The following is a 14,209-nucleotide window of genomic DNA, read 5'->3' on the forward strand; positions in this document are numbered from 1 at the left end:
ATCTAGAGAAAATGTCATGGGGGCAGACACAAGTGAAAATGTCATGGGGGCAGACACAAGAGAAAATGTCAAAGGGGCAGACACAAGTGAAAATGTCATGGGGGCAGACACAAGTGAACATGTCATGGGGGCAGACACAAGTGAAAATGTCATGGGGGGCAGACACAAATGAACATGTCATGGGGGCAGACACAAGTGAAAATGTCATGGGGGCAGACACAAGAGAAAATGTCAAAGGGGCAGACACAAGTGAAAATGTCATATGGGCAGACACAAGTGAAAATGTCATGGGGGCAGACACAATTAAGTGAAAACGTCATTGGGGCAGACACAAGAGAAAATGTCATGGGGGCAGACACAAGTGAACATGTCGTGGGGGCAGACACAAGTGAAAATGTCATGGAGCAGACACAAGTGAAAATGTCATGGGGCAGACATACGTTAAAATATGTCATGGGGCAGACACAAGTGAAAATGTCATGGGGGCAGACAAAAGTGAAAATGTCATGGGGCAGACACAAGTGAAAAAATAGACAACTTAAGGTCGCTGTCGACAAGAGACAAGCGGTCACGCCGAATAATATCTAGAGAAAATGTCATGGGGGCAGACACAAGTGAAAGAATAGACAACTTAAGGTCGCTGTCGACAAGAGACAAGCGGTCACGCCGAATAATAAGCTGTTTATCGCCTATTTCTTATCCATATAAATCATGTCATGTTGTTACACATATATTCGTTGTTTATATATATGTAGGCTATCAAAGGCCATAATATTATGATAACCCCCGCTTTTACCTTGACATACAAACATACACAATGTGAATAGACTTTTAGATCAGGTAAATACCTGATAAAGTTATTTACAAAGCCAGATACTACAGTGGTCAATGTATCAAATCCTAGACTTTTTAAAAATAAGCGGAAAACCTATGAACAGATAGGTTTCCGAATTTGCAATGTTTATTTTCAATTTAATGAAAAGAAATACTTGTAATTATGCTTCTGGATTCGTTTTCACTGTTTCAGTCACAGAATACAAATTTTCACTCGCCAGTGCTTTTTTTTTTTAATTATAATTTCAGAAAGCTTATTTTATGTCTTAGACATAAGTATGTATTTAGAATTAGTGTGAAGTTAGCCAGCGTTAATATTCATCAAACTAGACTTCAAAAATATTCACGAGATGTGAGTATTGAAAAGGCTGTTGCTCTGTTGTGTTTCCTCTTATAGTTGTGATGTGTTTCCATGGTTTTAGCTTGTTACCCATATTTGTTTTCTCTCAACTGATTTATAACTTTTGAACAGCGGTTTACTGCTGTTGCTTTCAATTGGCATCTGAACATTTTGGATCGCAGGTTGTTGCCTAGGATTTCCGGAAGCTTTTAAGACAAAAACAAAACACACCGCACCAGATCATCGCATTTCGACAATGTATCCAAGTTGTGCTGACTTAAGCATAGAATTATTTTGACAAGATATGTTCACTACTATTGACTTTATTTGTCCGTCCACGCTTTTTAAAAAAATAAAACTGGAGATGATATCAAGGGGGAAATATAAAACCCATCAAATAAAAAAAAAAAAAAAAAAAAACAACCGGGCGAAGACTTATTTAGGTGCTCAGAATAAGTACTAATATGCTAAATAACTTTATTTGAAATTATTGAGGCCGTTATAATAATACTCCTTCATAATTTGAAAATCATGAAACTCATGAATTATATCTCTAGACTCCTTCAAAAATTGAAATCTATCAAATACTTTTGGATATTTTCAAATATGAGAATTATAAATTTTGGCGATAAAGTATTTGGAGACAAGGTCAATATGCATAACTTTTAAAAGAGAGACAGCCAGTTGTTTCCATTCAAATATAACATGACCGGGCTTTAATCAACAACCCCTTGCACCCCGAAGTACATGCAATCACAAAACAAGTGAGTCGGTTTCTAGGATTCAATAGTAAATAAATAAGGAAAAAAAAGGGATAAATGATATCTGGTTGGAGTATTTACGTTGAAATACAAATGATTGAAATCCAACAGGTAAAACAAAGTCATGAAAACGCAATGCTATGATAAAACATGCACACTTCTCAGACCACTAGGTTAGTTGTTAGATGCTTTACTGTAACAGTAGATTCTTGATAGAAATAGAGTAAAATGATAATGTGCCATAGTACAGAGATACCCCACCCGCACTATCAATTCCCATGCTTAGTGGACCGTGAAATTGGGGTCAAAACTTTAATTTAGCATTAGAATAAAAAGGATCATATCATAGGGTCTTGAGTTCCAAGTTGATTGGACTTAACTTCACCAAAAACTTCCTTGACAAAAAACTTTAACATGAAGCGGGACAGACGGGTGAATGAACGAACGGACAGACGAATGAACGAACGGACGGACGAACGAACGGATGCATAGAACGAAAAACATAATGTCCCTAAGCGGGTCATACCAATATTTGTCTAATTAAGTGGAAAGTGTTTTTGCATTTAAGTTAACTTGTACCTTAGTTTCTATCAAGAAATGTCCTTCACGTAAATTTTACATAGACCGGAGTAATATTGCCCTATAAGTCTATCACAGTAGGGGAGAAAACGCAGTTATACGTCCACCTGGTTCTATGAAGATTAATTAAGACATAATCGGTTAGGATATCTTTGAATCAACATACCCCTAGCTAAGGTCGTCACATTGACACAAAGTTAAGTAAATATTAGCCAAACATTAAGCGATATGCCTGATAATTCACGGGCAAGGTAGAATTAGATTCCTTTTGAAAATAAGATACGGTATGATTACCAATGGGACAACTGTCCAGCCGAAGGTCAAATGATGCGGATGTAAACAAATTTATTGAGTGACCGCACGGCCTTCAACACTGATTAGCAAAACTCATACCGTATAGTCAGCTTTTTTCTATAAATTGGTTCTTGTGCTCTCAACCGACATGAGATATTTGCTACTGAACGTTCAGCATAACAAAACCATATATCAAATTGTCATAGCAAAATAAAATATAAAGGAAGATTCATATTATGTCTATGAGCTTTGTTTCTTCGTGTCTTTTTGCGCAAATATTTTAAAGTAAGGAGGTGACATAACACTATAACAAATTTTGGTTGATGAATTTCAAAGTAAAGGAGTGATCTAGCTTAAAACGGTAAAAAATTAGTGTTTCGGAAGATATCTAAAGAATTTAAGACCCCTTACCTAAAAAATTGAAAACAACACGTTTAATAATTCTATAGATGCGTCCGAACCGCTTTTCTGGATTTACCTTCATCTGGAACGCTCAAAGCCAAACATTTGAAATCCGAAGATGAATAAGTACCGAAACCGTTGAAGAGCTATATGACAAAAATACCTAAAATAAATAGCCATATTTTGAGTATGAGCTGATGACCTTTTCTACAATTTTGAAAAAATTTGTACTTAAAATTGAACACCACACTGTAAATATATCATTAAGAAAGCACGGTCTGTTATATCTGGTCTTTTTCTAGTTTAATGCGCACTTTATTGTACAAAAAAAGATAACATAAAACATTCATAAGTTCAAACAAAGTAAATAAATAAAGAGTTTTGAAGCTCCTATTTACTGATAAAACTAAAGTGTACCAGTGGAGAGTTCAGAATAAGGATTAGAGGGTGAACCCTAACTTTGTGTATCATTGGAGAGTTCAGAATAAGTATTAGAGGGTGTACCCTAACTTTGACTCCCCATCCCCTCCCAAAAAAATATGGGATGTTTCACGATTTATATGATTGTTGATCATTGTTATATCTTATTGGTTTTGATGAATACTAAATAGCTAGAGGTATAGGGGGAGGGTTGAGATCTCACAAACATGTTTAACCGCGCCGCATTTTTGCGCCTGTCCCAAGTCAGGAGCCTCTGGCCTTTGTTAGTCTTGTATTATTTTAATTTTAGTTTCTTGTGTACAATTTGGAAATTAGTATGGCGTTCATTATCACTGAACTAGTATATATTTGTTTAGGGGCCAGTTGAAGGACGCCTCCGGGTGCGGGAATTTCTCACTACATTGAAGACCTGTTGGTGACCTTCTGCTGTTGTTTTTTTCTATGGTCGGGTTGTTGTCTCTTTGGCACATTCCCCATTTCCATTCTCAATTTTATAAATAAACAACTGATATTCACATTACTGAATTGCTTTATTTGAACTTAAAAGTTGTTTTTGTTTTCGTTGATTACTCATTAAAATGAAGCATAATATACCTTAGTTTAATAATCTTTGAATTTGATATTTCATATATTTTGGATAGTTTTGTGGTCAGTGTTTCGTAAATTATACCATAGCATTTGTTGAAAGCACCGGCCTTAACTTCACGAGACCGAACATTTATATTTAGATTTCATTTTCCATTTTTGACAATTATTCTCCTTTCATTCTTCATTCGATCCACCTCTAATGTCTGTATACACACTGCAAATACTTTTATAAACTTATATGTTGTTAAAGATATTATAATGCATTTCAATCATTATCTTTGCTAAAAAGATATTTTATACAGGGATTGCTGTCTCATCATAATCATCCTATATTTACACCAATGAGTTTTATTTGACCCAAGTTATTTCTTACGAAAACACTCAGCTTTTACATCTGAGCATTGCATAAAATATTCTGTTTCGTCTTTTAAGTAAAACTATATGCTAATCTGTTGAAAAGGGGATTTTAAACTGGTGTGTCTCCATCTTTTTTTAGTTAAATAGTTGTTGTCTAAAACAATGTGTGTAGGTTCTGATATAAAAAAAAACACAAAAAAAACCACAAGAAAATAGAATACAGAATATTTGCAAAGTGACATTAGTATGAAGATCTGATATCTTTCCTTTCCCGAAAAATAAACAAGTAATCAATCAGATTTATAACTTCTTTGACATAACATTACATTATATTAACATAAAAATAATACGGTTTTAAGACACAAAGTAAACTTGTTAGATTAAAAGTTGCCTGTTTTTTTTTTTTTAATTTCTTAATTGGCTTTTTTGTTTTTGTTTACGCGTAAAAGGCACAGACAACAATTCTGTTCTCGCTGTTGGCTTAGCGTGTTGCGCAGCAGACGTCACTTTATACGGATCATAGTCATCAATTATCATTGTTCTCGTGCGGGGACGCGCTAATTTTTGCAGGTGCTGGTTAGCCATTGAAGTCAGTGCATGTTCCGGTACTTCGGATTCTACTGGACGTTCCGGTTTGAATTCCGAGTGGAATTTCTTTGGTCGAGATAAATCCTCAAGGCGGGAACTTGGAGTACAAACCATTGCGTCAAATGATACCGGTTTTGGTTGTCCCCACCTCGTTTCGTCAGTTGCAAAGGTGTCTTCTCGTATTCTGGGCTGGCTTAGCATATCTATTCTATCTAATGTGCTTTGTCTCGGTAGTCCTGTAGGGATTGACGAAAACACATTTCCGTCAGGTTTAGCTAAAGGCCTTCTCGGAAGTGACAAATATAAAATCCTCCCAGCCGGGTTTCTTTCTAACGTTGATTTTTTTATAGGAGATATTGCTGACATTCTGAAATAGATAAATCTGAACTTGAGAAATATTTGTGTAAAAGAACAAAATTTTAAAGATGAGTTTAAAGATAGAAGAGGGTTTGCATTTAGTAAACAGAAAAGAATATTATTGACCAGAACAATTAATTTTATACTTTATACTACAAATGAAGTGGAATTTATCGATGTATTCAAGTACTTGGAAAACTATAATAACATTAACTGATTAAACAGAAGGAAAGGTAACTCGTATTAGTCATGGGGAAATTCAGCTACCGTCATATTTATAGTCTTCATTTGATTTTTAAACATTTAATATAGATAGTAAATGATTTAGATGCAAATCTATACTATTAAACGAGGAGACCTCGTTTTGTGTGTCGCTTCTCTTCCTTCCACGATATATTAATCATCATGCCTCTGTTTTCTATAGGTACATTATACCATGCATAGTCGCATTTGTCATCTATTCTTATGACTATTCAGTTTGGTTTATTTTGCGAGAAAAACGAAAATAAAGGTATCAGACCACCAATTACTCTCTTCAATTTAGAACGTAAAAGTAGCCCTACTCTGACACAAAATAGTGTTTTTCATGTCATAATGATTGTTAACTTAAACTAACCAACACATTTGCAGAAATTAAACTTTTGGTGAAAGGGAAATATATTTAGACCATTTTGAGCCAAATTTCACTTGTCTAGGAGTTTGCATTAAAAATTCAGGATTAATGCGTTATATAGTATACTTATTTTAGATTTCCAGAAAAACGGAAGTTATTTTGGTAATATCTGTGTTTTCAAGATCAGACATTTCTTATAAATAAAGGCAACAGTAGTATACCGCTGTTCAAAACTCATAAAACATGGGTTGAAATTTGGCACGTAGAAAGTTGACACATGCACAATTCAGGATATACCTGGTATCTTTGAAGTTAAACTTAAGGTAAAATATTTAGACAGCTGTGAAAATTGCAAAATTTGGTTGAACAGATAGGGGTTTTTAATTGGTGGTCTGACACCTAAAGGCGTCCAGATATTGTTTCCGTCATTAGACTAACTTTTAAGTAATACAAGACATCCGGTTTTAAATTGCATACACTTTTCATAAAAGTACTCTGGGAGAGGACAATACTTTTCGCGTTGATAGAGACTAGTACTCTCTATATAATATAGACCCCAATATAGCAGTGCTCGCCGTGGAGAAGAAACATGAAATTGATAGATAATAGCAAATACACTATATTTATAACTTACGTATGTTCATTATAGTATACAGAATGCTTAAATAATAGATTTTAACAGAAAAAAATGGAGATGGCTTAAACAATTTATCCTGTCTCCTATGAATTTTGACACCTTTCCTAATATTCTCCAGACAAAATCTTCTATAGAATTATCCCTAAAATAGTACATACTTTCAACTAAGCTCAAAATGCCCGCGATTTTGCGGATGTGTTCCAGTAGTATACATTGTAATTAATTTTAAAAAGACGGCTAATTAAACCAAGCAATTTGAGAATGTCTAACATTAGACATAGAATAAATGCTATCTCTTATTAATAAACCCTGAAAATGTTTTTAATAATTTACCATACGATAGGAGACAGTTATGTTCTTTTTTGTTTGCTGTTGCTTTACATCCATTGTTGCAATTATAGTTGCTTTCTTTTGGAGAAGTAGGTTGGTGTTATTTTTTTATTTTGTTAATATGTGTTCAATATAAGTAGTTATTTCAGTATTTTTTATTTATTATGAGCAAGAGTGTTATTGTTGAAATTATATCCTTAAAAAAATCTGTATAATAAATTTCAATTAGGGACGACATCAAAAGTTCAATGAAGGATAAAAAATACTCAATTCATATAGTTTTTTCAATGACCCCCTACCCACCTCTTATTTGGGTAAACTTTATTGACCGATAAGGATATGTGTAAAATCGATACCAATTTATACAAAACTTGCAGCAATTTGACCCCCCCCCCCTTTCCTCCCACCCCAAACTATTTGAATTAAGTTTTTTTTATCCTTCATTGATTTTTTGATGTCGTCCCTTACAGTGTGGAACATAATTGTTGATATTTTTACACCTCACTGATTGTAAGTGAACTAAATTTATATGAGTTAAAAGCCATATAATTTATTATCATTTGTTTTGATTTACAATGAAGTATAACATTTAATGAATGTCACAGTTAGCACCCTTTAATTCGTCGCGTTTAATATTTTTCAAGGATACACAAACAAAGTAATTAAAGGCTAAATAAAGAAGAAAAGCAGTAGAGCAATAAACAAATGAAATGCAAAAGAATAAAAAACCATAGCGGATTCTTTGTTATAAATACAATTGCAAAATATAAGATGTTAAAATACCGCAAATAATGTAATTAATTATCCGATACCAGTAACTTTATTAAGATGATGTTTATATTATTGTACTCTATTGAAGATATAACTGAAGGGAGGTGTACTAATACTTGCTAGATAAAATGGCCTACAGTAGATTGACGTGTTCTCTCAGATGGAATTGATATATCAAATCCATGAAGGAGTAGAACCCATTTACAGCTAGAGCCATTTTTAATTGTTGATATGAAATGCATATCCATCAAATGTCATACTGACGAATTCTAGGCAAATTATTATAACACTGCCAGCGCGAGCGAAAGAGCGAGAGAGTGAGAGAGTGGGCGATCGTGAGTGAGAGAGTGGGTGATCGTGACAATGTGAACGTGAGAGAGGGTGAGCGAGAGAGTGAGAGAGAGGAAGTAAAAGTGTGAATGAGGACGTGACAGTCTGAGCGAGTGAGGGAGAGGAAGTAGGGAGTATGGAGTATGTGTGAGAGGGGGTATGGAGTATTTGTGAGAAGGAGTATGAGTTTGTGCGACAGACGGTGTAAGTGAATGAGAGAGCGAGAGTGTCACTGTGCTAGTATCATCCTATAGAATGCTCTACATGTATAAATTATGCAAAACGTGTGCCGAGGTTAATATTTCTTTTCTTGGATTCATAATAGACCCTGCTATTAACCATAGAGCTACATGTAAAAGATATTGTTCATAAAATGACGAGTTTTTCTGTTAACTTGAGCTTCATAATTTGATGTATTTTTCTGTTGAGCATATAAATTTAAAATAGACGATGATTTAAAGAACTGCTTTTAATGTCTGTGTCATTTCGTTCAGCGTTATACTACTGTTGCCTTTATTCATTTTGGTCTCTTGTTGAGAGTTGTCTAATTGGCAGTAATACCACCACCTTCTTATTTTTTATATTTGATTCATTAAGTCATACTACAAGATGTTTTTATTGTTTTGCTGAATGCAATACAATTAATAGAGCGTAAAGTCGCCAGAGGCTAACATAATGTTTTATGATAATACAAGAATGTGTCCAAAGTACACGGATGCCCCACTCGCACTATCCTTTGTCCATGTTCCGTGGACCGTGAAATTGGGTAATTATCTAATTTAGCATTAAAATTAGAAAGATCATATCATAAGCAACAAGTGTACTAAGTTTCAAGTTGATTGGACTTCAGCTTCATCAAAAACTATCTTGACCAAAAACTTTAACCTGAAACTCCCACTTTCATTTTCTATGTTCAGTGGACCGTGAAATTGGGGTCAAAAGTCTAATTTGGCTTAAAAATTAGAAAGATCATCTCATAAGCAACAAGTGTACTAAGTTTCAAGTTGATTGGACTTCAGCTTCATCAAAAACTACCTTGACCAAAAACTTTAACCTGGACGGACGAACGGAACCACAGACGGACGGACGGACGAACGAAGCCACAGACCAGAAAACATAATGCCCCTCTACTATCGTATGTGGAGCATAAAAATCAGAAAAGTCAGCCTTTGAGTCATACATTAGGTTTCAGTCGATCAGAAAAGTCAGCAGTTTGAGTCATACATTAGGTTTCAGCCGATCTGAAAATCAGCAGTTTATGTCCTACTTTAGGTTTCAGCCAATCAGAAAAGTCAGCTCTTTGAGTATACATTAGGTTTCAGCCGATCAGAAAGGTCAGCAGTTTGAGTCCTACATTAGGTTTCAGTCAACCAGAAAAGTCAGCAGTTTGAGTCATACATTAGGTTTTGGTCAACCAGAAAAGTCAGCTTTTGAGTCCTACATTATGTTTCAGCCAATCAAAAAAATCAGCAGTTTGAGTCATACATTAGGATTCAGCCAATCAGAAAAGTCAGCAGTTTGAGTCATACATTAGGTTTCAGCCAATCAGAAAAGTCAGCAGTTTGAGTCATACATTAGGATTCAGCAAATCAGAAAAGTCAGCAGTTTGAGTCATACATTAGGATTCAGCCAATCAAAAATAATCAGCAGTTTCAGTCATACATTAGGTTTCAGTCAACCAGAAAAGTCAGCAGTTTGAGTCATTCATTAGGATTCAGCCAATCAGAAAAGTCAACATTTTAATTTGAGTCATACATTAGGCTTCAGCCAATCTTAAAAGTCAGCTGTTTGAGTATACATCGGGTTTCAGCCAATCAGAAAAGTCAGCATATCAAGCTGATATTTGTTTTATGGGCAGACATACTTCATCTTCATTTTAAGTCGATCATGTCAAATCAGAAGCCCTAAAAGGGTACAATAAAATAAGAAATGTATATATTGTATATGTTTCGTGATATGCTAAGTAACAATTTTTTATTTATATCTGGATAACGAAACTTTCCAGATACAATTTTTTTCCTGATATTCATCTGACTTACTTGTTAAATTTAAAATTGGCAGTTAGCGATCTTGGTTTAGATAGTTCATTTATTCTTTCTGTTGCAACTGAAATATAAACATTCACTCAATAAGACAAAGCCTTAAAGGATTTAGTCATTTCAGGTTTAAGAATTTTCGTCCGATACAGGGTAAAATATTTGTCCCATGTCTCCCACTTTTCTATTTCAAGAAAACTAAATATTTCAAAAGTTCACTACCAAAATCTAAGCAGTTCCTAGATTTATTTTGTAATGAATGAGAGCCACACCAATGCTAAATATAAGGTAAGGCCCGAGTCAGCCTTTTGCTGCCATTTTTTCGAAAATCAAATGTCTCGAAAAGAAGTTTCATAAAAAATTTGCCTATCTAGCTTATTCTGTTCTTTAACTAAATTAATGCTCTTCTGATTTTCAAATTTGAATACGCTTTATAAGTACGTGTTAAAATAAAATTGTTGCATACAATTATAGTAAAATACATACTAGTTCTACATGTATTCTCTATCTCAAAAATAAATTGAAAATCTCTCTCTTTATTGAAATTGAATTAGGCATATGTTCAACAGTATGAAATAAAAGACATCGTCCCCTAACGTACCTCTAAACGGTGACCACCGGATTCACACGAGGTTTGCCGATAGGAGTGTACGTTCATCTGGTTCCGAATCTTTATTGACCCGAGGTTTGCTGATTTAGGTTTTACAATAGCAAAAATGATATGTTAACGTATGGTCTATAACCAATATACAAGTCCATACATTTTATAGCCAACTTTATCGTATGTTGTTTTTTCGCATTGTTTAAATGCCGAACGGTTGTATATACTTTCCTAAATCCACTGTTAACGCCATGGCTAACAAAGAAAATGTCAAACAAACAAAAAAAGGTACACAAAACAAAACAGAAAGCTAAAGACTGGGCAACACGACAAAAACAGAGGTGGTCTGGGGTACTCTAGAAGGGTAAGAAGATTCTGCTTCAAATTTGGCACCCGTCGTGTTGCTCATGTTAGTACAAACCAAGGGAGCTCCCTAGCCATCTGATCTAACATACCTATCTGAGTTGTGCCGTTCGGACCTGGTGCAAATGGTGTCCTGTCTATCCAGTAAACAGATCGTCTACAAAACAAAACAAAAAAAAAACGAAATTTCGTCAGAACAATAGAAATCAGAATTGTCAGCTGTTTATTTTTCTTATGTTATAACTATTGTTCGAAATTCATTCATTTGACTATGGAAACTCTGAATGACTTTTGTAACATTTTATTTGTCGATACTCGTATTTTTTTTATTTTTTTTTTTTTTATTTATATACCTTGCTAGGTAAGGTAGAACATTTTGCCTCACGTAATGACAACATAATATTGAAAGTTTTTATTTTACTAAAACGACGCAACCCTCCTCCGTGTCGAGTGGACGTGGCTGGATATTTATACATAACACATAACAAAAATATATACCCGCTAAAATAAAATAAACAACATAAACAAAAACGGTTATACAGTCGAAGGGTTCAATGTTCAAAGGAGGAAGTGTGAGTGCTAACATTTCTATATAATTATGCAACAGAAAAACCAAGGGTGTGTCACTTTGATATATATAGTACACTTGCAGCCGATATTTTTTTACATAAATAAGGCCGTTAGTTTTCTCGTTTGGATTGTTTTACATTGTCTTGTCAGGGCCTTTTATAGCTCACTATGCGGTATGGGCTTTGCTCATTGTTGAAGGCCGTACGGTGACCTATAGTTGTTAATGTCTGTGTCATTTTGGTCTTTTGTGGATAGTTATCTCATTGGCAATCATACCACATCTTCTTTTTTATATAATACTTTTAAACAGTTCAAATATAGCTTTAGTTTATTTCAATAGCTATAATATGCATCTACATGTATACAATTTCAGTTTTTATTATGATGTGTTCAAAAGAAAACATAAAATAATTTATTAAGTCCATTTGCGAAACTATATCAATTAAAGGGGAATAATTCAAAATTTAAAACTGTATATTTAGAGTACTTTAGTCTAGTGCTGTATACATGTACAATAGCGGTTTGTCTAGATTAGTACGTTTCATATTTACTACACCAGAATAAATAGCTATATAATTAATCTTTTTTTAACGCTTCTGATAAAATGGTGTGATCATGTTCACATGATTAAAAAATAAATTTCTACAATAATAACTTGCAACAAGTGCATGTCCTAAACCAGTAATGTCTTCCAGTGTTGTCTGATGTAATACATTTAACAATACTCTAGAATTATTTATCAATCCTATTGTTTGCCTTATAGGATTAAAACAAAAAAAGTTTAATTTACATGTGAAAACACGTTTTTACAGCACATCCAACGTGCAATGCTTCAAACACAAGTTTGGATAATGCTCCGCTTTTCTTTTAGCTTTGAAGAATGCATTGCTTGTAAAGATCCAAGAATAGAGCCAGTTATGCATACAATGTACAAGTGCGTGCGATATCAAACGTGAAATTCTCATATTGAACATATCTTTACATGATAAGTTATATACCTCTGATCTCGAAAATCATTATGTAAAGGCTTTGGTTGTGCTAGAACAATAATCCTACTGTATTCTGAAATGTGGAAACTAAGTATTTAATGGACTTCATGTTACTTTTCATCAAATAATTTTGTACGTACTAAACGAAAATATTAACTGAATTTAAATTACTAAAACTCGTCTAATGTTTTAGTGTTTGCATGCTATCTGTAGTGTAATTATTGTAAATGTCAATTGTTCTGCTCTTAGCATTTTAAAATTTGATGTATGTCTAAAAAGGTTAGTTTGGTTACGAAAAAAACAGATGTTAAATCTATGAGAAGCTTAAAAAATGGTTTGCAATGGTTGTGCATATTTTTACATAACTTCTGCATTGTCGATCATTAATGACTACTTCTAAATTAAGTGGCATTTATTTGATGTCTATTTTGTAATACATTATCCTGATTTGTGCTGAAATATTCAACATACTGTATTGCCTATTAGAGCGTACTACTGGTTCCCGGAATTTTGATAGTACCAAAACAGGTACTTCAGATCTGAACAACAGCGAAAATGTGCCCTCCTAATTATATTTTGATATACGTTATTTTCATAAATCCAAAGAAACTTTCAACAAAAGATATACAGTCATCCCGAGTCTCCAAGCCTTCATTTTTTTTCTCTCAAAAACTACCCAAATATTTCACCTATTGACAACGATACAGCTATGCGTAGGTCCAGGAACAATTTTGTTTAAATATGAACTAATTTCTTTGCATGTTCCTTTGGACCGGACCCGAATTACTGGTTCTAAACATTAAGAAGGACTGTATTGGTGTCTCAATGATACCACTGCATATCTGTATTATCATTAAAACAAACAGTATTATGGTCTGTCAACTGTCTTTTTTTTTACGAAACTGTAAACGACTTTCATGAGAGTAATCCTTTCTTTTTTTGGCTGAAAAACCACTAATCGTAGAAATATTTAGTTGTACGCCATGTATGCTCTCTTGAGTAATTGTCTTGTTGACAATCATACAACATCTTCTTATTTTTCATTAAGACAGGTCAATGATTTGTATAGTGAGATACTACACACTCTCACTATACAAATCCTTGGACAGGTACAGTCAGTAATATATACAGGTCTTTTTTTCCAACGCAATTAAACGGGTTTAACATTTGATATACATCGTCATACAATTTGAAATATTGGAAATACAAAAAGGAAAAGCTTATAAAATATAACTTTATGATCATAGTTTACGACTGCAACATTATTTGATTTATTTATTATATTAATTACCTGACGTCTTCATTTTCAATATGGTTATTGTCCTCAAATAAATGTGTGTTGTTGGTTTAATAAAGTAGTTTACACTTTTGTGTCGCTAACGAATTTCAATGATTCGCTGCACATCAACGCATTCATTTCTTTTCACT

General features: G+C 33.8%; 1 protein-coding gene across 1 annotated transcript; it reads right to left on the reverse strand.

The window, feature by feature from the left end:
- Positions 1–4,890: 4,890 nt before the first annotated feature.
- On the reverse strand, positions 4,891–14,187 carry LOC143054794 (sperm microtubule associated protein 2-like). Its single transcript, XM_076227850.1, has 5 exons — positions 14,073–14,187; positions 12,791–12,854; positions 11,315–11,379; positions 10,262–10,328; positions 4,891–5,551 (listed from the first exon to the last, which is right to left on the reverse strand). Exons 1-5 carry the CDS (start codon positions 14,083–14,085, stop codon positions 5,002–5,004), a joined length of 759 nt encoding a protein of 252 aa, XP_076083965.1. The 5' UTR covers positions 14,086–14,187; the 3' UTR covers positions 4,891–5,001.
- Between the last annotated feature and the right edge of the window lie 22 nt (positions 14,188–14,209).

This window comes from Mytilus galloprovincialis, chromosome 12 (genome assembly GCF_965363235.1).
Source record: "Mytilus galloprovincialis chromosome 12, xbMytGall1.hap1.1, whole genome shotgun sequence".
Taxonomy (NCBI): Eukaryota; Metazoa; Mollusca; class Bivalvia; order Mytilida; family Mytilidae; genus Mytilus; species Mytilus galloprovincialis.

What these genes read in the sequence shown, in the direction of transcription:
- LOC143054794 (XM_076227850.1), bottom strand. An exon ending in AATGATTTTCGAGATCAGAG is followed by an intron (nt 11,380 to 12,790) that starts GTATATAACTTA and finishes TTTGTTTTGTAG; the next exon opens with ACGATCTGTTTACTGGATAG. An exon ending in GAACGGCACAACTCAGATAG is followed by an intron (nt 10,329 to 11,314) that starts GTATGTTAGATC and finishes TTTATATTTCAG; the next exon opens with TTGCAACAGAAAGAATAAAT.